Below are 25359 nucleotides of genomic sequence, written 5' to 3'. Positions count from 1 at the left end.
TTGAGAATGGCTGGTGTATCCACAGCTAGACCGAGATGCACGCTACCACATATGGCCTTCCAGCAGGAACAATGACTTCTCAAACCCCACGGATTGGGCTGGCAATCCCAGTCATCGAAGATCAACTTAGTGAACTAGAATGATTCTGATCCCTTAGCTATCCATCTTGATGGTTTTAGAATAGCGCCTTTGTGAAAAGCAACAACACGACCTTTGACACCTTTCATTTGTTGCCATGCTCTTACGTCATTCCGTGTGTGTTGTGTCGAATTGTGTTTATGTCCATCGCGTCGTACGAGACTCCGATCCAACCCTCATAGCGTGTAACATTGTATTCCTCTGGCTACTACTGATGTTATGTTCTTGCTTGTTGTATAACTATACCAGACATCTTTCGATCTTCTGCATCTCACTCGACTTTCAGATACTTCGTCCAGACTATGTCATTCATCTTTTTCCTTCTTCCAATCGAGGTTCGGACTATCGTCTATCGCCTGCTCTTAGTCAACACCGACGTCGTCTTCAAGCTCCAGGATGGCACAGTAGCTCTAAACGCACCGAAACGAGTCCCAAAATACGTCGACATCCGAGCGTTCCAACGGTTCACTCCCGCCAAAAATCTGCACACGGAAATCCTGAGATCCTGTATACAGATCTACGAGGAGGCTACACCAATGCTTTGGGGTGAAAACTACTTCGCTCTTGAAGATTCTATAGATGGACCAACAATGTTCTGGTATCTCCACGAGCTCGGCGACATAAACAAGATACAGCACATCCGATACCTAGAAATCATATGGTGGGGCCACCGCTTCTCCAAAGACCATATCCGCCATGCCATCACCTTACTCCAAGACAACGGATGCAATCTTCACACATTCATCCTCTCTATCCCAGAGAACTACTTCCTGACGCCCTCACTCCAAGTCGATAAATTCTTGCAGATGCTGGGCGACTTGCGGACTGAGTACAAGTTGGAGATACGAAACTACAACTGCTTGTTGCCGGACATCGATGTCGAAATGGAGGCGGCGATGCATTCACTTGGTGATGCGAAGGATTGGGGTGTTAGTCTAGAGATCACGGATTACACACCTGATCTGCCGTATTTTGAGAAACGGTGGACTTTGGAGCCGACGGAGGTTGTGCAGTATACTTGGGAAAAGGAGGATAGGAAGAGGAAATCGAAGAAGCGTCGAGTGCAGTTGGCGGACTGAGGGATAGGCAATGATTTGAGAATTGCTAGAGGGATAGGTTGGAGGGAGATGCGTAACAAAGACAGGCGTAGACAATGCAACCACTCGCGCGGCGTCGTTTTGCTTTACCTTTATTCATGGTCAATGCCACAGACCAAGCATTGATGTGGTGCGCACAACGAAGCATACCTATCGTTGGGAGAAGTTGTGGAGGTGGTGGAAACGATAATATTGTTGGAAGTTGGGTAGCCAGATAAATTAAGGTGATGCTTGACACTATTCAGTGTCGAAGCAGTCAATGACACAGACATTATCATAGATCTACCTCTGTGAATCTAACAATGCTTTGACATATCAGATAGTACACACCGTCTCTCAGCCTAGCGACCTCCTCTCTTTCCCCATGGAGCTAACTCTCGTAAGCCATGGATCCTTCCCCTAACCCTATCTCACCCCATGCGACTCTCGCTCAGAAGTCACCAACCCCCAGCAAGATCCATTGCGCCCACAAAGCCCTTCCCCTTTCCCCCTCCTCAATCTCCCCAAAGAGCTCCGCCACCAAATCTACCCCCACGTCCTCTCAAGCCAGGCCGCCTCGATAAACGAACTGACCGTCTCTCCAGCCCTCCATCCCTCCCTTCACTCATCCACCATCTGCAACCTCACCAAATACGGCCCCGGTAAACCCCATGCCAAATCCCTCATAACAAGCCCCGCCGTGCACGACGAAGCCCGCACCTGCATTTCTCTGACATCGCCTCACCACCCCCCTTCCCGACGCCGACGCCGCTTTAACACCTCCCTGAACACCTTCGACCAGACTTTGTCTGCAGCATACATAGGAGTGGGTTCAGAGTCTTGCATCACGGGAGCACCATCTCTGTTGTTGTGCGATGGCGGGCCCGCGATGCAAATTCTGGGCGATCGAGGAAGTGTGGTTTGGATTTGATGGGGCCCTGTTGGTGGGTGGTGGGTATCGAGAATGATGAGTTGGTGGACCGTTTTTCTTGCGGGTCTTTTTGTGTTGGTTGCCGGTTATGCGGGTTGTGTGTGTATGTTGTTATGGAGTATGAGCAAGGAGGAGGGGGAGGGGGAGTGGTTGTGGGAATTCGCTGCCGAAGATGCAGGGTTGGTGGAGACAGAGTTGGTGAAGATGATGGGGAGGGTGCTGGGGAGTGGGAATTTGTCGAGAGAGTTTTGTGGAAGGAGGGAAAGGTGGTGGAATCTCGTGCCACGGTTGCCTTGTGATGCTGTGGGTGATGTGTTGACTTCTTGTAGGTCATATCACTAGCGAAGAGATTGTTGCTTTGTTGCAACTGGAGCAAGTATGTCTATCCGTTGTCAAGCTGAGGTCACTGAGTTCCATTTCATCTGATGTTAAAGGTTGCTCATTCGTCGCCGCAATGTGATGAGTGGATATCGACATGAAGCGGTTCAAAGGAGCGCCGCTTGCCGTCAATACAAAGCAAGACTACGAGTGCCATGGACCGTGTCTGTGAAAATTCAATCTAGAATGTTGGTGACGTACTGAAAGTCACATGTTCTGCCAAATCCAAATATAGGAATCGCTGGTCATAGCACGAAACCATGTCTCAAACAAAGGCCGCCTAACAGAAGCGCTGTCATGGTCAAAGAGCACGTGGCTAGGTATGTATAACTGCAGTTTTGACGGACTACATTCGATATAGTAATGGGACATTGAAAAAATGCGTATCATCAGAGCGATTTCTCCGCTCTGCACCGCGATCAGTAGATAAACTGTGGCGCTTGCATGTCAGTCACTAGGGGAGAGAGTCTCGGTCCACACAAGACAGTGCTCACTCTATAGTTTCGCAAGGCTGAATCATTCTTGAGCTTGGGGATACTTAGATTCTGCCACTGTAGCCTGAGGGACTCTCGGCCACACATCACTCACCGATCACTTCCCGCGCGATGCGTCCTCCCAACGTGCTAACAGCCCTCATACTGGCGAGCGCACCCTTTACACAAAGCTACCAATTTTACGACTGCACGCCCCAACAACAAAACGACCTCACCAATATCATCGGCCTCGCTCGGGCCTCCGTCGGGCCAGCGCTGCAGGAGCTTAATAACCCTCGAGTCTACCCACCCTTTGAAGCCTTCTTCGGCGCAAAACCAAACTTAGGCCATCTCGTAGAGATTTTTCTGCAGGACATCGCAGCCTTCTCCAAGATACGTTTCCCTAAGCCCAGGCAATCATTCTTCATTAGAAAGGAGCCCTCTTTCATCTGCGCAAAGCCCACGACTCGCATTCCGGAAGGGAGATGGCGCATCACGCCAGCGCAGATGTGTCACCACATGACAAGGGAGGGTATGAAGGACGAAATAGCGCTCAGTCTGACAGGGTGGTCGTACATTCTCATTTGCGATAGATTCTGGACATTGCCAGCGGAGCCTACAGAGCCGAGGCAGAGGTTGTGCCCGGGCATTGTGCCGGGACAGAATCGGTTTGAGCCGAGAGGGTTGACGATGGTTCAGCATCAGACGTACATGCTGGCACATGAGCTGGTGCATAAGTATCTCAGGGGTAATGATCTAAGCATGGAAACGACGCCGCTAGAGGTCTACACGCTTTGGGATTGTATGGCGTTGGAAGTGGATGATGCATTGCGAAACCCGAACAACTTTATGTATTTTGTTGCCTGTGAGTATTTTCCCTTCAATTCCGGTGTTGGTGAATTGAGCTGATGAGCATCTAGTCGCCCAGTGTGGGTGTACGGTCGCGCCTGATAAATCGCAGCCTCCATGGACGGATGAGTCAGGGGGCAATTTGACGGCGCTCTCTGAGCCTCCGCCGTTGGACTCCAACCCACAGAACGACAACTTGTCTGCGCTGCCATTAGATTTAGCTGGGACGTTTGATCTTGAGAGTGTGGCGGGGCCAGCGATCTTCAACACGACGATCGACCCGGTTGCGAGTGAATAAATATCTTACTTAGATCACACATTGATCTCCATCTCATCCCATTGTACAAGGCTTCGCTCCAGCCCCGAAATCCCAACTCATTTTCATTTCTCGAATGTCGACCACTCGCTAGAATGTACAATTCATTTGTACCTCCGAGTCGGAGACATCAATTGCTTGAGTCCTGTGATCCTCTCAAGAAACACATAAGCCTGTATAGATGATCCCACCAAGTAATGTGCTCTAATCAACAGATGTTCTGGCTACAGGTGCATGGAAATTTGGGAAGCGAAAGGAACGAGACCACGGGATCGCCCCATCGGACATAAAAGTCTTAAATCCGAGCGCCGGGCATCACTTGGGCATCACCAGAATGACCCAACGCGACACAATTGGCCTAAACCCAATACTGCTCCTTTGAACCCCAGGAATAGTATCAAAAAGCCGATCAACCCCCTCATCTTTCCCCAATTAACCAATCAAACCCCCACCTCACGCACATAATCAACATCTCCCCATTTCCTCCCCCATCCATCATTCACCCTCCCCCTGCTCCAGAAAACCGAAAATAATGTCACAAAAACGTCCACACTCCCCTCCCCCTCCCCCTCCATCACCCTTCTCCTCCTCCCCATCTACCAACACGATGGTATTCAAATCCACCCCCCTCCACGACCGGCAATCCCTCTTCATCGCCGCATTCTCCCCCACCCTCCCCGTCTCAACCCTCCAATCCCTCCCCGAATTCAAGTCGGCAAGTCATCGTGTTGCTGCTTGGCGGTACCCATCTAGCCAACGTACCATCCCCGCCACCATCCCCGCCACCAGTATCCCCGCCGCCCAACGTACCATCCCCACCACCATCCCCCGCCCCAACAATAAATTACTTTACGACCTTGGCTGCGACGACGACGGCGAGCGCCACGGCGGCAAAACTCTCGAACGCGTACTAGTGCAGAGGAATGCCGTGGGGGCGGTCGTGGTGGCGAGGTGGTTCGGCGGGGTTATGTTGGGGCCGGTGAGGTTTGAGCATTTGAGGGGTGTGGCGGGGGAGGCTGTTACGGCGTGGGAATTAAGTTTGTTAGAAGGGGGAGAAGGTGGGGGGAAGAGGGTGAGGGTTGATGATGGGGCAGGTGGTGGGGAAGGGGCAGGGGAAGGGGAAGGGGCAGTGGGGGAAGGAGGGGAAAAGGAGAGGGAGAAGGAGAGGTTGGTTAAAGAATTGCCGGAGCGGGACGAGAGTGTTAGGGTTTTGAGGGGTTTGTTGGCGGAGAAGAAGGGAGGGGGAAAAGGGGGGAAGGGAGTGGTGGGTGGAGGGGGGAGGAGGCGGTGGAGAAGGTGGTGAGGTATGAGGAAATGGGCTTGCAGGAGCTGAGGAGGCTGGAGAAGGTGAGGGATGCGAGTATTGGGTGGATTCTTAAGCAGATTGAGAAGGTGGAGAAGGAGATTGAGACGAGGAAGATGGAGAGAGTGGAGGGAATTGGAGGGCTAGGGGATGTGGGGGACAACAAGGGGGGAGGGGATGGAGGGAAGGAGAATGAGTGATTGAAATGTTGTTCAAATGTGTCTCTATATGCCGCCAACGCCATGCCAAAAGGAGTTTCTGTTGCCAATATCGGAATCTAAATACCGAGCGACGATGTGAAAAGGACGGTTGAGTATTCTAAAAGCCTTCACGCCATGCTTCATCCAGACTTGTCATCAGCTGGGTTTTGAGGTCTGAGTTGGGAGAACAGGGCGTGAACCCGCTGCAATACTCGCCAGCGCACCACTGCTATCACCCCGCACCTCTCGTATGGTTATCAATCTTCGCAGCAGCAATGATGGCATCAGTCGCACTCGCGTGGCCACCAGCTGTACACTCTGTGTACGGACCAGACCAAACTTGGCCAAAGTGACCACTATATATATCTCGGTCGTTAGCCCAAATACTGTCGGCATTCTTTTTGATGGTTTGGAGATACAGGTCTTGTGGGTTTGCTTCCCACAGGTAGTACAGGTTGCGCATGAAGATGCCTTTGAATTGCTCGCCGTCGCCTACGCAGCTGGGCTCGCATGGGTCGTGCAATATGCCTTGTGCGTCGCATAGCCAGCTGATAGCTGCGTTGGCAATGCTGGCGGCTGTAGATAAGTAGCTTGGGTTCGGCGAGGCTTTGGAGAGCTCGACCAGTCCGCCGAGGATGACGCCTTGGTTGTAGCTCCATACGATGCCGTGGTTGTTCAGACAGGTGACGTTATCGATGCCGTCGTTAATGCGGGAATTGGAGTTGATCATTTGAGTGCCTTGGAACCAGCTCCATTCCTTCAGCGCCCAATTGAGATACTGATATTTCTTGTTAGGGTCATCAACTCGATTGACCAGATGCGCCGCTACAGAGAGGAACAACTCGTTTGCGATCGCGTTGATGTAATTCTGGCCTTTATCCCACCAGAGCCCACCCTCGCAGGAATTGTTGCCCCATCCTTTAATCATGTCCTCGAATATGGACTCTGCCGTGCTGAGGTAGGTTGGATCTTGCGTAACGTCGTAGGCTCGTATCCATGCTAGGGCCCACCATCCTTCGTCGTCGTAGAAGTCATTAAGAAAACCTGGAGAGCTCTGAGAAGTAGGTCCGAGCATAAATAGATTTGAATCTTGACGTGGTTGGTGAGGTTGCCCTTGCCCACGTCCAGTAAGATTGCCTAGAAGCTCGAGACGCTTCGGAGAGTATACTTTAGCGGATTGAACGTTGGTTCTCTGCGCTGCTATAAGGGTGTTTTGGAAGACGTCGACAGCTTGCGGAACATAGGCGGGATCGAGCGACGCATAGTCGGCGACGACGGTCTTCATGGTATGAGCATAGCATACTCATTTGCAGGTGAGTGTCATACTTACAAGACAGTTAGCACTATTCCACCAGCCAGTACTATCCCACAGGCCCGTCGTCTGGTTGTACCATTGCTGCAGCGCACTGACAGCGCTTGCGGCGTGAGTGAGATATGCCGACGAGACCATCACTTTTTGAGGCACTCCTACATCGTGAAACGCGGCTGCTCCGGCAAAAGCTGCTGCAACGGCCAGACATACCATCGAGAGACTGGACGCCATTTTGTTCTTTTGCGCCATTACCGAGCGCCATTCGCGGCGGCGCTCGTTCAAAGTCAAGAGTTAAGAAAGCCAATCTTGAGCAAGCGCAAGTCGCATTGTACGCTCGGAGGTCTGATCGCTGTGACGTCAGATAGCAAAGCTCAGAATCTCAGCATGTTGTCATTGAATACTCGTAATTGAAGCCCGTCAACCGCATACTCGGTTGGGTTTCATTTGAACGATGCCGAATCGTCTCAACGGCGCAAGATGTCCTCCGCCGGTCTTTCTTTCGGCCGACACTAGCCTAGCTCGGCCGAGCTAGACGCCAAGACCTCGGTCTCGTTCCTGTTGCCTCAAGCTTTCAGCTTTGCGTTTTGGGTAAGGGTTGCGAAGTCATCTATAAGAAGAAGCTGGTAGAGACAAATGTCTACATCTCAGAGTCTCTTGAGAGCAACCAGACCACCACGTGCCTCAGCCAACAAAGCTCCACCGGCTCCCCCTTAACCTTTTGAATCTACAACGGAGGACGACTTTCCCTTCTTCAATCGCACATATCTACACTAATCAACAATGCCCTCTCCTCCCCGCATCGCCATCATCGGCGCCGGCCCCGCAGGCTGCACCCTCGCCCGCATCCTCCTCTCCCACTCCATCCCCTCGACAATCTTCGAAGGCGAAGCTTCCCTCTCCGTCCGCGCCCAAGGCGGCACCCTCGACCTGCACCCCTCCACTGGGCAAGCAGCGCTGAAAGAGTGCGGGATATGGTCCGATTTCCTGAAATACGCGCGCTATGATGGCGAGGCGCTGAAGGTTGTGGATAAGAATTTGGTGGTGTATTTGGGGATGCCAGGCGCGAAGGCGGATGAGGGTGGCTGGTTCGGGGGCAGTAGGGGGAGACCGGAGATTGATAGGGTGAGGTTGAGGCAGATTTTGGTGGAGAGTTTGCCTGAGGGGGTTATACGGTGGGGGAAGAGGGTTCGCGGGTTTGATGCGGAGAAGATGGAGTTGACGTTTGATGATGGGGTGGAGGGGGGCTGGGGTTTGGTGGTGGGTGCGGATGGGGCGTGGAGCAAGATTCGTCCGGCGCTGAGTGAGGTGAAGCCGTATTATGTGGGCTTGGGGGGCTTTGATATGGTGGTGCCGAATGCGCGCGAGACGTGTCCGGAGCTTGCGGAGTTTGTGAACAGGGGGACGGTGTTTGGGTATTCGGACGGGAAGACGTTGATGGCACAGCAGAGGGGGGATGAGAGTTTGATTATCTATGCGTGGGGAGCGAGGGATGAGAAGTGGATGGAGGAGTGTGGATTCGATGTTAAGAATGCGAAGCAGGTGAAAGAGTATCTGGAGGGGGAGTATAAAGAGTGGAAGGATCCGTTGAAAAAGGCGCTACAGGTCGCGAGAGATGATGAGATCGTAGCCAGGTGTATGTATCAGCTTCCTGTTGACCATCGTTGGGAGGGCAGGCACGGCGTTACACTTGTTGGGGATGCGGCGCATTTATTGACGCCGTTTGCGGGGGAGGGCGTGAATTTGGCGATGGAGGATTCGATGAAGTTGGCCTATGCAATCATTGATAGTACAAAAGCGGGAGATTCATCGGACAAGCTTCAAGAGAGGATTCGCAAGTTTGAGCTGGACATGTTTGCGAGGTCGGCACCGATCAGTGCCTTATCGAAGCGGCAGATGGAGACAATGTTTTTCACCGAAGGAGCGCCGTTCACGACTATCCATGACTGGGTCTGTCAGGCTCTTGGGGGGCTTCGTTCGATGCATGGTGGTTCAGACTCTTGGTACCTCGGCGGCTCATACGGGTGTTGTTACGGACAGTATATTGGTGGTGAAGTCTGTGCTGCATAGTAAAGTTGTATTGTAAATATGCTATCTCTCATCTCTCATCTCTCATTTCTACCATCTCTCATCTAAGTCATCGCCCTCTGATACCACTCTGACGATCTAATTGTACCCATTGTCCAGCTAAGGTATGGTGCCTAATGCTGGCTGCTGATTGGCGGGCTGAGGAGATTGCGGTCATCTCAGCCTTGTGCACCGATGAGACTTGTTTGACTTCAACTCTCCCACAGTACTTTCCGAACTCATGGACTGGTTGTTGTTACATACCCTGGAATTTATTACTGGAGCATATTCATGCTATCGATGTCCTTATGAAGCTGACAGAGCGGGTGCAGCTTCGGGAGTCTCTACTTTGTGTGCTCAGTCTTTGCGGCGGCGGCGATGGAAAGTTCAATAACTGAGGCGATCCTCGGCGGCAAGACAGATAAAGCCAAAAGTCTACTCGAGAAGTATAAAAGCCTTGGTCCAAAAACAGCAGGCTTTGATATTCGCCAGAGTGGAGTTTTGTTCACAGCAGCTGAAAGCAACAATCTGGAGCTGGTAAAACTTTTGCTACAGGAATTCCAGGCTGACGTCAACGTCGAGCGTGACGATGATCATACTGTCTTGGGAGCGGCAGCATATAATCACAATGAAGAAATGGTTGAAATTTGTCTCAACTATGGGGCCGACATCAATAAAGATGAGAATCATGGATCACCTTTGCAGGCAGCTTTGACGACTAGGCCTGGGGTAGATAGAACTTTGAGGCTTTTACTTGAGCACAAAGCTGATGTCAACAAAGAAGTTGGTTACTATGGTAACGCTTTGCAAACGGCCGCCTTGCTTTGTGACGTAGGTATCGTGAAGCTGCTACTAGAACACGGGGCTCTAGTCAACGCTCAAGGCGGAGTGTATGGAAACGCGTTGCAAGCAGCTGCAGGCCGCCCTCACAGGGAAATATTCTTCGTGCTTCTAGAAGCTGGAGCGAAGATTGATGCTGAAGGTGGACTTTACGGAAGTATGCTGCAAGCTGCAGCAGCAGGTGGGGATGAGAAGATACTTGAGTGCTCAATCGCATCTGGTGCCGATGTAAATACGCGTGGGGGCTACTACGAGTTTGCTTTGATAGCAGCGGCATACGAAGCGCAACTACAAAGTGTACAGTTCTTGATTGCAAAAGGTGCTAACGTAAATGCGCAAGGCGGGGATTACGGTAATGCTCTACAAGCTGCTGTTGTGAGTTTTGGCCCAGTAACGCTTGAAGTCATCAAATTACTATTGGAAAACGGCGCTGACACGTCCATTCAAACGTGGCGCTCAAATCGAAACTCTCTGCTTCACGAGGCCGTTCGGACTCTTAACCTAGATCTGTTCAATGTGCTACTCAGTCGAGGTGCAGATGTGCATATTAGTACTAAAAACGAAAATGGCTCGACTCCACTTCATATCGCAGTAGAGACATGCCAGGTCAGGATGGTGGAATGCTTGCTTGAGAGAGGCGCTTCCCCTGATGTAAGGGACTTTTCCAAAATTTCTCCTTTGCAAAGCGCCGCAAGGAATAAGCACGGAGAGATCCTTAGGTGCCTCTTTGGACAAAGCCAAAAGGGATCGGCTCTGACGTCTGCATCGGAATTGCGACGATGTTCGAGCTTTGAAGCCCGATGCAACATTGAGATCACGCATAGTGAGAAGCGTAGACTTGTTTTCCATGATGACGTGATAGACCCGTACTTGCACGCAATAAAGATAATTTGGCTTGGAACACCCAAACACCTGGAAACTTTTGGTCTAAGAGTGGAATTTGAGGGCCGGAACCAAAGAGGAGTAAGACATGCGCTTGATAGCCGAAAAGAAAAAAGACTGTTGTGGGTTCTGAACGATTCTTTATAATAGCCTTGACGAGTGACTGATTGAACTTCCTCAGTATACTAGCTTATGAACAGGATTGGTTGCCCAAGCCCCACACCGTAGCTGATTTTCACTATCGCTGGTTTCGTGCAAACACCCGTGACGCTCTTTGGTCCAATTGCCAAATTTCGGCATTGAACCGCAGCTTACTAAAACGAACCCCAGCGGACGCGAGTGAGTTCCCGTTTTATCCTCGAAGTTCTCAAGTCTCATAGGCAATAGCTGACGTGCACCGTGTGAAGGTCTTCTTGAATGCGGGATAATCTTGAGCTGCCATATTCTACCAGTCGATACTGGAGACTGGCCAAATTCAAGACAAATTGAGGAAAATGGCCTAGAAATAGTGGAACAAAGATGCGGTGTCTTCTGGCTAATGTTTAAAAAGGATGTTCCCCAAGAAGACGATTCTGCAGAAGACGACTCTGAAGAGGATGATCATCCTAGAATCCGCTCACGGGTTCCGAAACGGGCAACCTTGCAATCTCAAGCCTTCTATCATAACCTGGAATATTCAGGCATGCCTGAGCATGCAATTGATCTTTTGCCTCACTTACTAGAGAAAGCCGACCAAATTTGGAAATCCAACTTTGATATATTCAGATCACATCTCTCTTTGCAGGTACAGTGACGAAGTCGACGACAAAGTATGTGCTGACGATCTTCAGCGTAAAGAAGTTCTTCGATCAGGTGGCAATGGCCCTCGTCTGATACAAGATCTCCTACATAACGCGCAATTGATTGATCTCTTCAAGGACAGTCTTGAAGCTCAATTCAATAGACTTCTGGCCTTCGTAGAGGAGTACACTAGCGATGCGTCTATTATGGCTCATGAAATGCCACTAGATCAAGTTGAGTCCCGAATGGCAGTATTTCGCGCGTCAGTCAGAACCAGACAGGCTGTTGTTGATGAAAACCTCAAGAATTTGACGGGTATGATACAAAACCTAATTCAACTGGTCAGTCAAGCAGGCCCGCCCTGGACTTCCTAATGGTTGCTGATATTTACAGGAATTCAACTTGACCTCCATCTCGGAGGCTCAGAAATCTACATCTACGAATCGGAGTTTGAAGCGCTTGACATGGATCACAGTAAGTGTTTTTCCAAGAGACATGTCCAAGCTTCTTTACAATGCTGACGATGAGCAGTTCATTTTTTTACCCTTGCTCTTCATAGCGGTAACATAGTCCCACCGAAGTCTTGAAAACTGCTGATCTGTCTTCATAGAGTTTATTTGGCATGAACGTTGATGTCCTCAAAGACAATCCTGCGTGGTGGTGGTACCCCGTGCTTGCTGGTTCAACAACACTCATCACTCTAGGAGTCTGGATCACATTCAAACGAAACAACACAGTAAGTCATGTATTCTAGCATGATCTTCTGATATTCGAGAAGTCGACTCACGTACCACTTGCAGCTGGAGGGAAATCTCGAGAGCAAATTCAATTTCCTCTTTCGTAATCAAGCGAGGAGCCGCGACCTCGAATCTGCGCCTCCAAAGGAACAAGAGAAGAGACATGCGTTGACAAAGTCCTTCTCAGCATTTGGGAAGAAACGTGCTTGAACTAATGAGCGATTCAATCTCAAAGCTTGCTCGTCAACGCCGAAGCTGTTTTCACAACCCTTGGTCCCCAACTACCCTGCACGACCTTCACCGCAGGCCCATTGCTCTTCAAGTAAATCTCTATCTCAGAACTCGGCACCTCATTTCCGAACCCCAAAGCAGTTTTCGTCAGATCTCCCAAGAACCTCACGATCTCCTGATAGGTGAAAGCCCACGCAACCTCAGTCACCAGCGTTTCCAACACAATGGCATAATCGCCATTCTCAGGCTCAGCCAAACACAAAAAGCGATTACCAGGATAGGTATCCGACATGGCCGCATGCCTCGTCATAGCCTCATCAGCGACCTGCTCCACACAAAAGCCTGTAGCATCAACAAAGACGCTCGCGCGCTGAAGCGGAGGCCGGTAAGAGGAAATAGACAATATATACGGAGCGAAAGGGACCTGGTAAGGATCCGGCAGACTATTCCGAATCGCAAGCTCCGCCGTATCCGCACGTTTCGAAACCTGCACAGCCCCCTCGATTCCCGGCCCTGCCATCGTCTGATTCCCGCCCACCGCCGCCGCCAAAGCCTCCTCCATCGTCACATTCGCCACCGACAAATTCGGGCTCCAAGTCCCGACAATACCCGACCTAATCATCGTCGGCTGACTCCTCGGCCCAAAACACCTGCCCGAATCCAAACTCCCAATACAAACCGTAAAGTCAAAACTGGGCACCTCATCCCCAAAAAGGTTCCTCTCCAGCACATACTGCAAGAAACCCAAGATATCGATGACGTCGCTGTAGCTCATGGAGTTGACGACGCCGAAGACGTGCAGACTGTTCTCGAGGCACGGCGGGATGCCGCAGTAGAAACTGTCGCCAGGGTACGGGTCGCTTTGCTGGCGCGCGAATTCGTCGATTTCGCCGAGGATTTTGAGACGGCAGGGTGCCAGGCTGTTTTGGAGGAAGGAGGGCGCGCTGTATCCGGCCCGGAAGTCTTTGAGGAGGAAGCTGTTGCCGTGGTATTGGATTGGGGAGGGGTCGGGGGGCCAGGTGGGGTGGGAGATGTTTTGGGCTGGGAGGGTTAGTGCGTGTGATGTTGAGAGGAGGGTTAGTGTTGAGGTTAGGAGTGGTAGAGGTGGAAGGGGTGGGCATTTCATTTTGAAGAATGGGGTTGTGTGGTTGTGTGGTTGGTAGAGCTATGGGGATATCGCTGGTGGGTTTTGCATCGTGATGGCTGTGGCTTATCTTGTTGTACACAGGTATAATGATACATCGACTGATCATGAGATTATGCAGCTGGTTCGTGTGTTCAGAAATAGGCTTTGTCTCAAAGCACTTGTTATGCGCAAGACCCAGTAGTCTTGGTATGACATTCTGCCAACTCCAAGGAGCCTATGCGCACAGTGAGACCAAACGCGCCATATACAATCAATGTCGGGAGGATAAGGTTGAGACATTCCCACTCTTCAGCGTTCCCTGCGCGACATGCTCAAAGTCTCAACTTCGCAACTGAACACATGCATTAGTCTCTGCTGCTAGCCAGAACAAGCAACTCAAGAACTTACATCCAACTTCCTGCTTCTCGAAGTCGAAGACACTATAGAAAGCCCTCAAGAACGCATTACCAAGCATGATCCACTCCCCATTGCCCGGAAATCCAAACTCATCAGCCCCCCAAATCGATGACAAGCAGACCAGTCCCAGCTCTTGCCAGATATCCATCTCCATCGTATACTCGAATGCGGTGATGGTAAAGTTGTGGCCTCCGAGCTCAAATGTCAGGTCGGGGAGATATGGTCGGCGGGAGCACGGGACGGAATGAAACCACCAAGGCCCTTCCTCTGCTCCAATCGCGGCTGTGATGTTGCGCGCAAGCTCCGAGGGTAGGACGATCCATGGACCGCCAGAATCGAGGACCGCGTACGAAGTGTTGGACAGGTCTACATGCAAGGGTAGTGGCGAATTGAAGGAGATTTTCGAGGCTGGAAGGGTCCAGTAATCGAGCCAAGGTCTGTATTCAGCTTCGGAGCTTTGACGGTTAACTGTTGGTAGCATGATCGGCTCCCCTTCATAAAGCTCTGGGTTTGTGTCGCCGAACAGGAGTTCCCCGACGTCTGTCATGCTGCGCGGGAAGCGCAGGGAGAAGATGTTCCTGTCGAGTATGTTGCCCGCTTTTTCCATTGCGTAAAGGATGTTGGGGATGCCTTGGTCGGACCATGTCCATGATGGTACAATACCGAGGACTCCATCATAGCCGATGTCGATGCCGCCCGGCGTCGCCAGCATGGCGGAGGTCCATTCCTCGAAGATCTGACCCTGGACGTCATGCGAGCCAAGGTGGATTGTGTCATTTGAGAGCTTGCCTTGGTAGTTGACATCGGCCCAGCGAACAGTCCAGGGGACTCGATCGCTGTTCTCGTTACGTACTGCTTCGAAAGATGAGGAGAGAGATGAATTGTAATGATTTGATGGGTCGGCACAGAAGAAATCGCAGTCGGCGGAGGGGATCAAGTTGACGTTGCTGAGTGTATCGATAGCGAGCTTGAAATACTGCGGCGGGGTTCCGACAGAGATGTTCGCCGTGAAGATGACATTTTGAGAGCTCTGTTGGCATGTGTGAGAAGGTTCATCAAGAAGGGACCATTCTCCATCAATGCATACGTAGATTGGAATGCCATGACCCCGCTGTTCATTTCCATCGATGATTGGCTTTTGCTGATTGTTCTTCAATGGCTAATGTGCAGTCAGTCACCGTGTCTTATACTATGCAGTCCAGGTACTAACCATTTGCAATCTCGCAACTGAGCTCTCAACCACTCCGCATAGAGCGACGCATGACAATAGAAAGCTTAGCAGCGACATCACGAAAACGATGATTGAAAACGGGAATGCAGAGAATGGGCATGGTTGAGACAGATGTGGGCAATGAGACTGAGCGCAAGGGCTGAGTTCGTTGCCTGGTCAGGATTGAAGGATTTGTATAATTGTTGTTCGAGTTGTGTACAATAATGCATGTACAAGTCCGGCGGGCGAAACGACCGTTTCTCACTGAAATTTTTGCAGGAGACGTAACAATAACTGCCGTAGTCAGCGCATCGTCTCCACTCTCCAACTTTCTCTCCTTGCTTCTGCATCACCCTGAGGTGTGGTCCGGCTCGAGAGACTTGCAGCTCATATTCCGCCTGCTGCTATGTGGCTGCAGGGCACCTTCGCTCCCTCGCAAGCCGAAAACCTGGAAAAGCCCTGGACCGCCCAAAAGCCTAGCCAGACCGTGCGAGCTACGATCATACGCGTCACAAGAGAGTGGGGAGCGGGATTGATTGTATCGACCGATAGCATTCAGTAACCCCCCACTCACCAGGCAGCTACGGTGAAGCGGAGTGGGCAGTGCACGGCAGAATTCGTGTCACAGGCGTGTCTCGACTTTCCCAGAAAAAAGGTGGCGTGCAGCTGAATTCTAGAATGGGACATAAGGATTGACTGGCATTGCATTAGCGCAGAACCGATGCACTAGCCTTTGTTTAGCTGACCTTAGGCTACGGATAGGCACCTATCTACGATCAACAGTCGAGAAGTGTCTGTGCGCCTGCAGTACTCTTCGTGGTCACAGAACGTGGGCTCTTCTTCACGCCTCTTACCCTTAGATATTCAAAGCTTTTTAAATATTCTGGATACGTCGCAAGATAGCCGAGGCCTCCCCTGACTGGATCGCTGAGCGCTACATCTCAGGCATCATCAAGGAACTCCGTTTCCCAAATTCCTCATGTCAAAAAACTATCGATCCTTACAAGCCGCGTGCCTTCTATAGATATTTCATCCACTACGTTCAGCCCTCCCGTGGCCCTATCGAAGCCAACTTAGGAATTTCATGAATCGACCTCTCCCCGTCCCTCTTGCAGAGTACAAATCATCCATGACATCTCTTATGAACCAAAGATTCTCAAGGTCGCTTGCTAGGTCTCTGATGACTGTTTGGTACTTTACTTTATATCCAAAGTACAGAAGGATGAAAACCATAGGCTGAAAACTTAGTCGTATCCTCGGCAAATGTGCGAATGCAGAACTCACCCCGGTATACCAAAAAATGATATCGATGACGGACTTCCAAGCTGGGACTCGCCTGGATCCGGAACATAAATTGTATATGCCGTCCCAGCCTCCAAAGACGATAATCAGAAGGCAGAGCGAGAGCCCTGCGTAGGCCCAGAATGGTTGCCAATGTGCGCGATAATGTCTTCTTACGTATGCTGGACTACTTCGAAGGATTGCGTTTGGATAGTATCTCATGCTAATAGCTAATGTCAGCTGATTGATGAACGTCATATTAATTCGAAAACATGTTTACCCTTTTTTGAAGCGAAGAAACGCCAAACATTCACTCGCATAAACGCACAGCATTGGGCCTGATGATTCCACAGTCAGTATACGCACGGTCTCTCTGGATCATCTTACCCGTATAGAAACGGCCCAAAACTTTGAGAGGCTGCATGGCATGATGTTAGCTGGTACTCCAGAATCACTGCCAGCAGACATACCTCGTTATAGTTTGGATCTTCCCATTTGACGACGAGGAATGCAAGCATTCCGGGAACGAAACTCACAATGATCGCAGCTATTGGGGTCTGTCCAACATTCGTCCGTCCAATTGTATCCTGAACCCATTTGAATTCGCTCTTACGAGCCATGAAGAAAAGAGTCCGGCTGGAGGCGTACAGGGCGGAGTTCCTAGACAACGTTTTAGATCTGCTAAGATCCAGTGACAACTATGCTTACGCTGCTGTGAGCGCTGAGAAGAGGAAGCAAGCGTTTAAGAACCCTGGAAGAACCCTTAGGCCAGCATTGTGGATTGCAACAATGAAAGCTGACTGATCTGCCGGCTGTAATGATGTTGTCTCATGTTGATGAGGCAGCCGCGGATCCCGATAGTCAACACAAAGACCGACGAGGAAGATGCCTACGAGGTAGAAGCTGACGGGCAGAAGGTAAAGGTAACGTGCAGCAGTTGGAATATCTTTCCGAGGTGCCCTTGCTTCACCCGCTGTGACAATGACCATTTCTCCACCCATGAATTGAAACATCGCCAGCACTATACAAGTCCTTGGGTCTCGGATCAGTTCCAAAGTTTTATCCTCTACAGGGATGACTGACCAGACAGCCAATATTCTACCACCCGTCCCCCCGATTTGCGGATCTAATGCGCCAGGCGCAATGTCCCTCTTTCCGAATCGTAATCCAGTGGAGCTGTATCCACGAGTGATCCCATAGACTGGTTCGTTTACATTAGTGAGCGGGAGCATATGCACATAAAACTACTCACCGACTGAGTTGTTGTTTGGACCAGCTGTCTCGAGTCAGCAGCTTCGAAGTGGGTAGCTATGCGCACTCACCGCCAGCTTTCACAGCAATCATCAAGCCGCAGCAGAGTATAATGAGACAAATCTTTACCCTATGCGAATGTCAGTCCCCCGACGACACTCCAGAAAGATTCGAAATCCAAGGCTGTCAGGGAGAAAGGAGATAAAAACCCGACCCACCATTTGAAAATCCACTCAAGATTTCCGTAGAGCTTTCCTAATCAGCCGCCGTAACATCTGGTCCAAGAAGAAGGATGTATACCCGAACACCACAAATGTTCAGCAACATGATGACTAACAGCAACAAGAATGTCGCAGAACCTGGTCCGAGACTGGAATTCCAATATTGAGTAAATTCGACAGCCGACATGGTAAGTGTAACCATGCTGAAGCAATTTGCGATCCTGTATCAAGAATCAGTCCTCGCTCATCGACTGAATGCTCATTCAACTCGCCAGTATACAACACCGACTGCAAAACCTAAAGCTTCGTCTACAAATACCGAAGGGAAGTCCGTTAAAGCGTCAGGAACCGGGCGGACGCTGATAAGTTCTGCGAGTGAACGCATCACTGATAGAATGACGAGACCCGCAAAGAGGAATGCCACCAGAGCCCCGACCGAGCCGCCGACTGTGATGATCTGGCCTGAAGTCTGGAAGAGCCCAATACCGACTGCCGCGCTGAAGGCTATTCCGGTGATATGATGTCGTTTTAATTGCCTTGCCAACGTGTTGTTCGCGAACGGGTCTGGCAGAAGTCTGTTTCGCAGTCCATTTGCATTGTCTTCATGTGGAGGCCCATTTCCAGCTTGAGCAGTACTCAAATTGGTCATTTCGATTGTTTCGGGGTATGCCATATTCATGGGTCGCTTCTCAATGCCTGGATGTTGGTATTGGCCACTGTATAGGCTGTGAGGCGTTGGTGGAATGGCTTCACTGCTCTTGATGAAATTCTCCATGTACTAAAGTACAGAATTCGAGTTTGTACCATTTCGTACGAACAGGAATACGGGTGGGTATTTAGGGTGGACTCTTCGAATAAGGCTGGCTTGTCAATCACATTCAGCCTACCTTAGCGTATGCACGCCCACGTCTTGCGAATGGCCGGGAATTTTACCCGACCCTCCACATCTGTAGGGCTTTCTTGTAGGCTCTCTTGGCAATGTATCGCCACTGGCAACCGAGCTTATCGGTCTAGAACGAATCTTAAGGGCTGGACCTCGCCCAGCTCTCGATCTCGCGATTGATGTTCGTTGTTGAACATTTCATCTGCTTCCATCTCGTCGGCTGTAAGCCAGGCATGTTGAAAACAACTCATATCGACATCGAGTATCCGACTGTGGCACCAACCACTCTAATTCGATCTTCACTACTTGATGCCGCTGTCCACCTAAGTTGCCGCGCAAATCCAGATGGCGAGCCCCTCAACTCATGCCACCACCTCAAGCGCAGAAATGAGTAGTGATCCCACCAGTATCAATGACGACGAAGGTTATGAGAATCAAAGCGAGTATGAGGTTGTCATGCCTATCCCCACTATTTTCAGCGCAGGAAACGGTGAGCCCGACACCTTGATCTCTGACTTACTGGATGGGAGCGGCATCTCTGCTCCCAGTCTTGTGCAGATCATGGCGAGAGTCAGCGAACAGTGCCTGCGATTCACTTTGAAGAACCAAAAGCCTAGCGAAAAAGGCAGGCTGAATCGCAATAATCTTGTCAAGCTAGCCGTCTGCCTAGCGAAGCCTTTGGAAAGAACGCGCCACAAAGAGTCCTTCACATTTCTCGAGCTTCAACTACGGGCATTTTGTAGTGTCTTGGCGCTACTCCATTTTAAAGGAGTGTACTCGTTGGTATCAGACGATTACAACAGCATTGAAGGCAGCCTGCCCATGCTCTACAGCACGATTGTTCGCCTGCCCTCTCATTCGAGGAATGCTGGGGAAGGTTCGGACACCATACGCCAAAGCAGCAACATCTATCTCGTACAACTAGCCCGACAGTATTTCTCGATTTTCAGGAAAGAAAATGATCCCTCGCGCGAGTCATGGGAGCCCGTGCAAAAGATTGTATATGGTACGCTCTCCATTGTAAGTAGCATGCGGCCAAGTTGTCACACTCGAATGACATGAGGCTCCACTAGGCTGGAGGACAGTATGGGAGCATCCGGCAAGTCGTCGATGGCACTTGGGAGTTGGCAAACGTCTGGAGACGGCACAATCCGCAACAGCACGGCATCTGCAGCCTTCAAGAGCACGTGCGTCGTATCCATCAGATCTTGGTATGGAAAGAAGGACTTGAAGATTATCCCGGTGAAGCTGCATCCGACATCCTTTCAAAGACACTCGAACAAGTGTCAATCCTCTTCAAGACAGATTTTCGGCAAATCCCGACGGCCCTCAACAATCGGCACAAGCAGCGAGCAGGGCTGAAGCAATTGCCTCCTTTGATTCAAAAAGACACTTATTTCCTTGGACTCTTGGACATTCTCGCACAATTGTGCGTATTCATAGATATACGATATCTTTCACCGTATCTGAATTCAAGGCTGGAAAGTGTCGTATTTGATACGAAGGTAGAGGAATATCGCTCCTTTGCTGTAAGTGTCCAAGTAATCTCTCACGATGTAGGCGCCACTATGTCAAAGCTGACATGTCTGTCCCTAGCTTCGAGCTCTTCTCTCGTGTGCTTCAACCCGACAAATGACTTACGAACGACTTCGACACATTCTTACAAATTTGCCGGACGATCGAGAAGACTGGACTCATATTGGGAGCGACATAGAGCTCATTCGGAAGCTTCTAGATGACGATGAGGATAGCGGTATCCGGCATCACAACTATTTAACGATTTCAAGTTCGTAATAGTAATCTCTGAACTGAAAATACGACTTCTCTGACAGAGCTCGAGCAGATCTTACCGGAACGCCTGTATCATCCCCTCCCAGAATGGATAGTATTTCGACAATTCAAACTAACATGTCGTCACCCGCGGGCATTGCAACGATTGCAACTGGTCCCGGCGCCTGGAGAGAGCAACGAATCTACCCATCTATCACCAACCAATCCGTATGTAGCCGGTTTACAATCGATCGCAGTATCGGGGAAAAAGCGCCCAACGTCGGCATATCTACATGCTGTGATTTCGTATTCTTCTACTCGAAAAGTCGAGTGAGGGTGATGAGGACTGATCATCGGCCCAATATCACTCACCTAAATAAGGACTATGCGAATGGACTGATCAAAAAAGTTACCATTGGTAGATGTTTCATGGTCATTGATGTAGCTCATAAGGGCTCTCACACTGTCTCAGCCTATCATTGTGAAGACGGATTTGAAGTATTTGCTGATGAATTTCGGGGCCGCGATGCGAAGGACGTCGCAATTTTAGAAGCTGATAATGTCACCTACATCGTCGTTGCACACGTCGGCGGTCGAAACGAACGTGGGTTCTTGGGAGAGCTTCTGGTCTATCGACTTGTAGATCGCGAAACGCCCTCGCCTAAAGTAATTACCGTTCCTCGAGACGAATTCATTAAGTCTTTATCTCTCGACTCACAAGCCACCTACATCACGGCTGTTACAAATCGCAATCACCTGATAGCGTGGAGACTCGAGGATGTCGACAGCGAGGACATTCCTGCCTTCGAGTACCGGGGTCGTACATACACTGTAGGATGATCTTTCACAGCCCAGAGATTACCCAGCTAATAATCAACCAGGACAACGGCGTCACCTCAGTATCCACCTTCCAGCCCACCAACTCTGCCAACACCTACGCCTTCACCACCACCTTCCCCACCAATGAGCGCTCACGCGCAAGCCATCGGGAATGGTCCTACCTCACCCCCCTCACAGAACCCCAAACCCAACCAAAAGCAACACTCATCCGCAACTTCGAGCATTTCCCAGACAGCAACGGCCTACTGGGCGGCTGCGTCTCGAATTCCGCCAACGTCTTCGTCATTCTCAGCAATCGTAATCGGGGAAGGGAGGTGGAAGTGTATTATCAGCAGCTGAAAGCGCATACTGAAGGCGGCATTATAGGTGGGGCGGAGGGGCTGAGGAAGTTGCCTTTTGTGCTACATGGGATGGACAAGAGGAGCTCGGCTTGTGCGGTAAGGTTCAATCCCGAGGGAACGCATTTGTATGCTGTGGATTACAAAGGGCATTGCTATGTCACGGAGTTTCGAAGAGCTTGAGAGGTAGGAATCTGCGGGATGTACTGTACAGGGCAAGGCGATTGGGCCGGTGGAGTCAAGCAATCTTGTGCTTCTCCAAGCTACACCTAGAGATTATGAGCAAACTTTGGATGATGGCAAAGACAATCATAGCCAAATCATAGCACCTATGAAGGGAATTGCAGATTTTTGTTGTGGGTGGCAAAGTGTCGACACTTCAAAGCTTGGCATGCTGGTTACCTTATAATCACCTCAATTCCATTTCCGACTTTTCATCTTTGCCATCTCTGCGTCATCAACAGCGTAGACGCCAACATGGACACTTCTACAGCTGGATTTGGAGCGTTAAGTATCGTTCCTCGTGAGATACGGGACGAGATCTATCAGTACGCTTTGACTGACGACGTCGTCTACATATGCCCCACCTGGGTCAGCAAGAAAAAGACAACACCTACCTGGGCCTCCAGATCACTGCTTCATCCAAAAACGAAGACCTTCGCGTCCTTCAAGCCTAGCTTACGCACCACTATCGTCAATATCGCCATCCTGAGAGCCTCGAAATCAATTTACAATGAAGCACGACACTATGTCTGCTCCCACGCAAATTTCACCTATTTCTTCGATTACCCCACTCATTTCATCCCTCCGCCATTTTCAAGGCTTACAGCAAGCGTACTGCCACAGCACGTCACGAACCTCACTATCTGGGTGACCGTACGAAAGAACAGCACACGTGCTTGGAGACTAGACGGTGCCGGACAGAAGTTCGCGCAACAGGAACCGTGGCTGGATTTCTTTGGACCACTACTAGGCACAGACGTTCAACGGAAGACATGCACAATCAAGTTGGAAGTCGAACAAGACGGTGGTCCCGCAAATTTCGACAGACTGATACTCAGCTCGCCGCTCGGTATTTTTTTGAAGGAGTTCGTTGGCTTTCGGGACCTTTACCTCGTACTTGCGCACGAACTACCCTATAATCTATACAAAGGCTCTTTCTCCACCGTGGGCCTTGGGGAAGAATACCGTCATAGAGCCTTGGAAAGAGAGCCCATCGTGAGAGCTAATGATGAGGCAGTTCATAAGCTGGTGCGGACTTTCCGATCGTCTTTAGGATTAGGGCACTATATGGAGGCAGATCCTAATGCATGGCGCAGAGACCCTGCAATGAGCGAGCCGTTTCTGTATGAGACGGCGCTTCACGCTGCTCCACTGCTTCACCAACAGCATCCCGAGACTGTCAAGTGGAATCGCAAGGATGCGGAAGTACATGGTAAGAAGATGTGGGATCGCCTGGGACGAGGGGCTCAGGTATGGTAGCACATGCTCCAGAATATGGTACTTGATGCATGTACAATCAAACACGGACGCTGAGGGTTGAGGTGTGTGGCAAAGGACACCAAGAGAGGGCTAGGAAGAAGCTTAGAGTACCCCGGACATGGCTTGCATTCAAAGACGATGGAGATATTGATCACAAGCGTCTTTGATCAAATGAAAATGGATAGCCTGCAAGTATTCGAAGGATACCCGATGGACTCATTGCTATGAGACTTTGCAGATGTTCTACTATGCTGATATATCTTACACCCGGAGAGAATACTTATATGTTGCACCCCATGTCAGGCATCTAAGCCCACTATATTCCATTCTTACATCTCACAACCCTCTCAGACTCCCCAAGACCATGCATCACCATCCCCCCCCCTTCCCCCCCCTTCAAACCCTTCCAACCCACCATCCTCACCTAACCCTACATATCACCACCAACATCCTCCCCGCAGAAATGCTCCACCCTCACACCCCCTTCCGTCTAATATCGTATCTTTCACACAGAACAGCAGCATCTGTCTACCACACCTCACCATAATCCTCACCGCAGGTGCATCTCTATCCCAATCAACATTTGGTGAGCAGCACGTCAATAGCAAGTGCACTACCCCACCCCAGCACAACATCTCATCCGAACTTTGCGGCCCCAACGCCAGCGACAAAATATGTTCTTCGAAATCCGCCCAACGGCACCGCGTTGCACGATAGTAATCTGGCGGCCTTGGTAGGGACGTGCAAAGACCTCGGTATCGCCTTCTATTGATTGAAGTTCTCTTAGAATCGCTTCGGGGGGGTTGTTTGACTTGGGGTAAGGTGGGTGGGGGTGGCTTTGAGGTATCGGCCATGCATCTTGCCACGTTTAACTTCCGACAGTAATGCCTTTGGTTGGGTCGTTTCTGGTCGATGGGACGAGGATTTTGTTTTTTGACGTCGCTGAATCCAGATAAGTGGGTGGGTTGGGCGAGAAGGCTGGGGATTGTTGGCAAAGGATGGGGGGGGGAGGGGGGAGGGGGGAGGGGGGCGCTTTTTCTGCAATTGATCCTTCTTCGGTGCATCTTTACTTTGGCGAGGAGAGATAGATGGAATATTGGAAGCCCTTTGTTGTTGTTGTTATTGCAATTTCTGCTGCTTTATTATTGCATATCTTTTCTGTTGCAGCTAAATGTCCAAGGGGTCGCGCTGTTTGACTTCAGCGTTGAGTAATTCTATGTATTAGAAGATGTCAGGGACTCGGCTATATTCAAGCCTCATAAGAGAAAAACAAGTCCCTGGATGATTTGTCGGATTCTGCATCTAGGACGGATGTCTGGTTGGATGACTTTGACTTTCAGTCAGTACGCCAGTGTTTTGTATTTTGCAGAGAAGAACGTCAGGTATTTTCTTATAAGTACTCACGAGTCTCATGTAGGTACTCTATTTTAAGGTGTCGGCTTCTCTCTTGAAACGAATCAGGGCGTCTCGCTCCTGCTTCAGCTCATCGTTTTCCCTTTCAATGTCGCCCCTCCACCGTGCACGCTCCCCTGGCGGGAAGTCATGCAATTCCAGTACCCTTCGGACTCGCCAAAGCTCGTCCTCAGTTAACTGGCGAGGGGTAGAGGGTTTTAGAAACCCGGGGGAAAAGTAAATGACGGTCTTACCTAAGCGATGAAAGACTGTCGCAAACATCTGTCACATGCTGACATTTCATCATTTCCGATAGAGCCTTCATGTCGGCGGAACGAAACTCAACACGCAACATGTTCAGATCGTCGATCCGCAGACTTTGAAACCCGTCTCCCACCGCTTCGAGAAACTTGCAGAGCATTGTATTCATACTTGGGACTTCTCCAGCTCCAGACCATGGATTTCTGGCAATGTACTACTGAACATCCCCTATTCTGGAAGACGAAGCTAGGTCCACATATATTGTCGATATCGTGATGGAGCTTAATTATCAAGTAGAGATTCCGCTGTTGAGATAAGCTGATCTTGCGGCGAATTTGAGCGCTGATGTACTGCTGAACCAAAGTCCGCACCGCCCA

At 50.3% G+C, this 25359-nt stretch overlaps 10 protein-coding genes across 10 annotated transcripts; 6 read left to right on the top strand and 4 right to left on the bottom strand.

The window, feature by feature from the left end:
- Positions 1-440: 440 nt before the first annotated feature.
- Positions 441-1217, top strand: KY384_008633 (uncharacterized protein; the record flags this gene model as incomplete). The annotated part of the gene is made up of 1 exon (XM_044817121.1): positions 441-1217. One exon carries the CDS (start codon positions 441-443, stop codon positions 1215-1217), a length of 777 nt encoding a protein of 258 aa, XP_044666486.1.
- A 1911-nt stretch (positions 1218-3128) lies between these two features.
- On the top strand, positions 3129-4143 carry KY384_008632 (uncharacterized protein; the record flags this gene model as incomplete). The annotated part of the gene is made up of 2 exons (XM_044817120.1): positions 3129-3861; positions 3917-4143. The coding sequence occupies 2 exons, from the start codon at positions 3129-3131 to the stop codon at positions 4141-4143; spliced, it is 960 nt and encodes a 319-aa protein (XP_044666485.1).
- A 1753-nt stretch (positions 4144-5896) lies between these two features.
- KY384_008631 (uncharacterized protein) lies at positions 5897-7114 on the bottom strand (the record flags this gene model as incomplete). Its single annotated transcript, XM_044817119.1, has 2 exons — positions 5897-6943; positions 6995-7114. 2 exons carry the CDS (start codon positions 7112-7114, stop codon positions 5897-5899), a joined length of 1167 nt encoding a protein of 388 aa, XP_044666484.1.
- Positions 7115-7756: 642 nt separating this feature from the next.
- Positions 7757-9043, top strand: KY384_008630 (uncharacterized protein; the record flags this gene model as incomplete). The annotated part of the gene is made up of 1 exon (XM_044817118.1): positions 7757-9043. One exon carries the CDS (start codon positions 7757-7759, stop codon positions 9041-9043), a length of 1287 nt encoding a protein of 428 aa, XP_044666483.1.
- Positions 9044-9177: 134 nt separating this feature from the next.
- KY384_008629 (uncharacterized protein) lies at positions 9178-12489 on the top strand (the record flags this gene model as incomplete). Its single annotated transcript, XM_044817117.1, has 8 exons — positions 9178-9244; positions 9402-10412; positions 11093-11101; positions 11170-11546; positions 11593-11883; positions 11936-12016; positions 12153-12278; positions 12343-12489. The coding sequence occupies 8 exons, from the start codon at positions 9178-9180 to the stop codon at positions 12487-12489; spliced, it is 2109 nt and encodes a 702-aa protein (XP_044666482.1).
- A 19-nt stretch (positions 12490-12508) lies between these two features.
- Positions 12509-15266, bottom strand: KY384_008628 (uncharacterized protein; the record flags this gene model as incomplete). Its single annotated transcript, XM_044817116.1, has 3 exons — positions 12509-13551; positions 14045-15212; positions 15264-15266. The coding sequence occupies 3 exons, from the start codon at positions 15264-15266 to the stop codon at positions 12509-12511; spliced, it is 2214 nt and encodes a 737-aa protein (XP_044666481.1).
- Positions 15267-16820: 1554 nt separating this feature from the next.
- On the bottom strand, positions 16821-17776 carry KY384_008627 (uncharacterized protein; the record flags this gene model as incomplete). Its single annotated transcript, XM_044817115.1, has 4 exons — positions 16821-16882; positions 16932-16962; positions 17015-17204; positions 17253-17776. 4 exons carry the CDS (start codon positions 17774-17776, stop codon positions 16821-16823), a joined length of 807 nt encoding a protein of 268 aa, XP_044666480.1.
- Positions 17777-18275: 499 nt separating this feature from the next.
- On the bottom strand, positions 18276-18791 carry KY384_008626 (uncharacterized protein; the record flags this gene model as incomplete). The annotated part of the gene is made up of 1 exon (XM_044817114.1): positions 18276-18791. The coding sequence occupies one exon, from the start codon at positions 18789-18791 to the stop codon at positions 18276-18278; it is 516 nt and encodes a 171-aa protein (XP_044666479.1).
- A 453-nt stretch (positions 18792-19244) lies between these two features.
- On the top strand, positions 19245-22030 carry KY384_008625 (uncharacterized protein; the record flags this gene model as incomplete). The annotated part of the gene is made up of 5 exons (XM_044817113.1): positions 19245-19919; positions 19973-20428; positions 20496-20685; positions 20734-21500; positions 21551-22030. 5 exons carry the CDS (start codon positions 19245-19247, stop codon positions 22028-22030), a joined length of 2568 nt encoding a protein of 855 aa, XP_044666478.1.
- Positions 22031-22324: 294 nt separating this feature from the next.
- Positions 22325-23320, top strand: KY384_008624 (uncharacterized protein; the record flags this gene model as incomplete). Its single annotated transcript, XM_044817112.1, has 1 exon — positions 22325-23320. A coding segment is annotated over one exon (996 nt), but the record flags the coding sequence as incomplete, so codon positions are not given.
- Positions 23321-25359: the final 2039 nt, after the last annotated feature.

The sequence above is a fragment of the Bacidia gigantensis genome (genome assembly GCF_019456465.1).
Source record: "Bacidia gigantensis strain McMullin 20006 chromosome Unknown contig_295, whole genome shotgun sequence".
Classification (NCBI taxonomy): Eukaryota; Fungi; Ascomycota; class Lecanoromycetes; order Lecanorales; family Ramalinaceae; genus Bacidia; species Bacidia gigantensis.
This window is presented reverse-complemented; position numbering and strand designations above follow the sequence as displayed.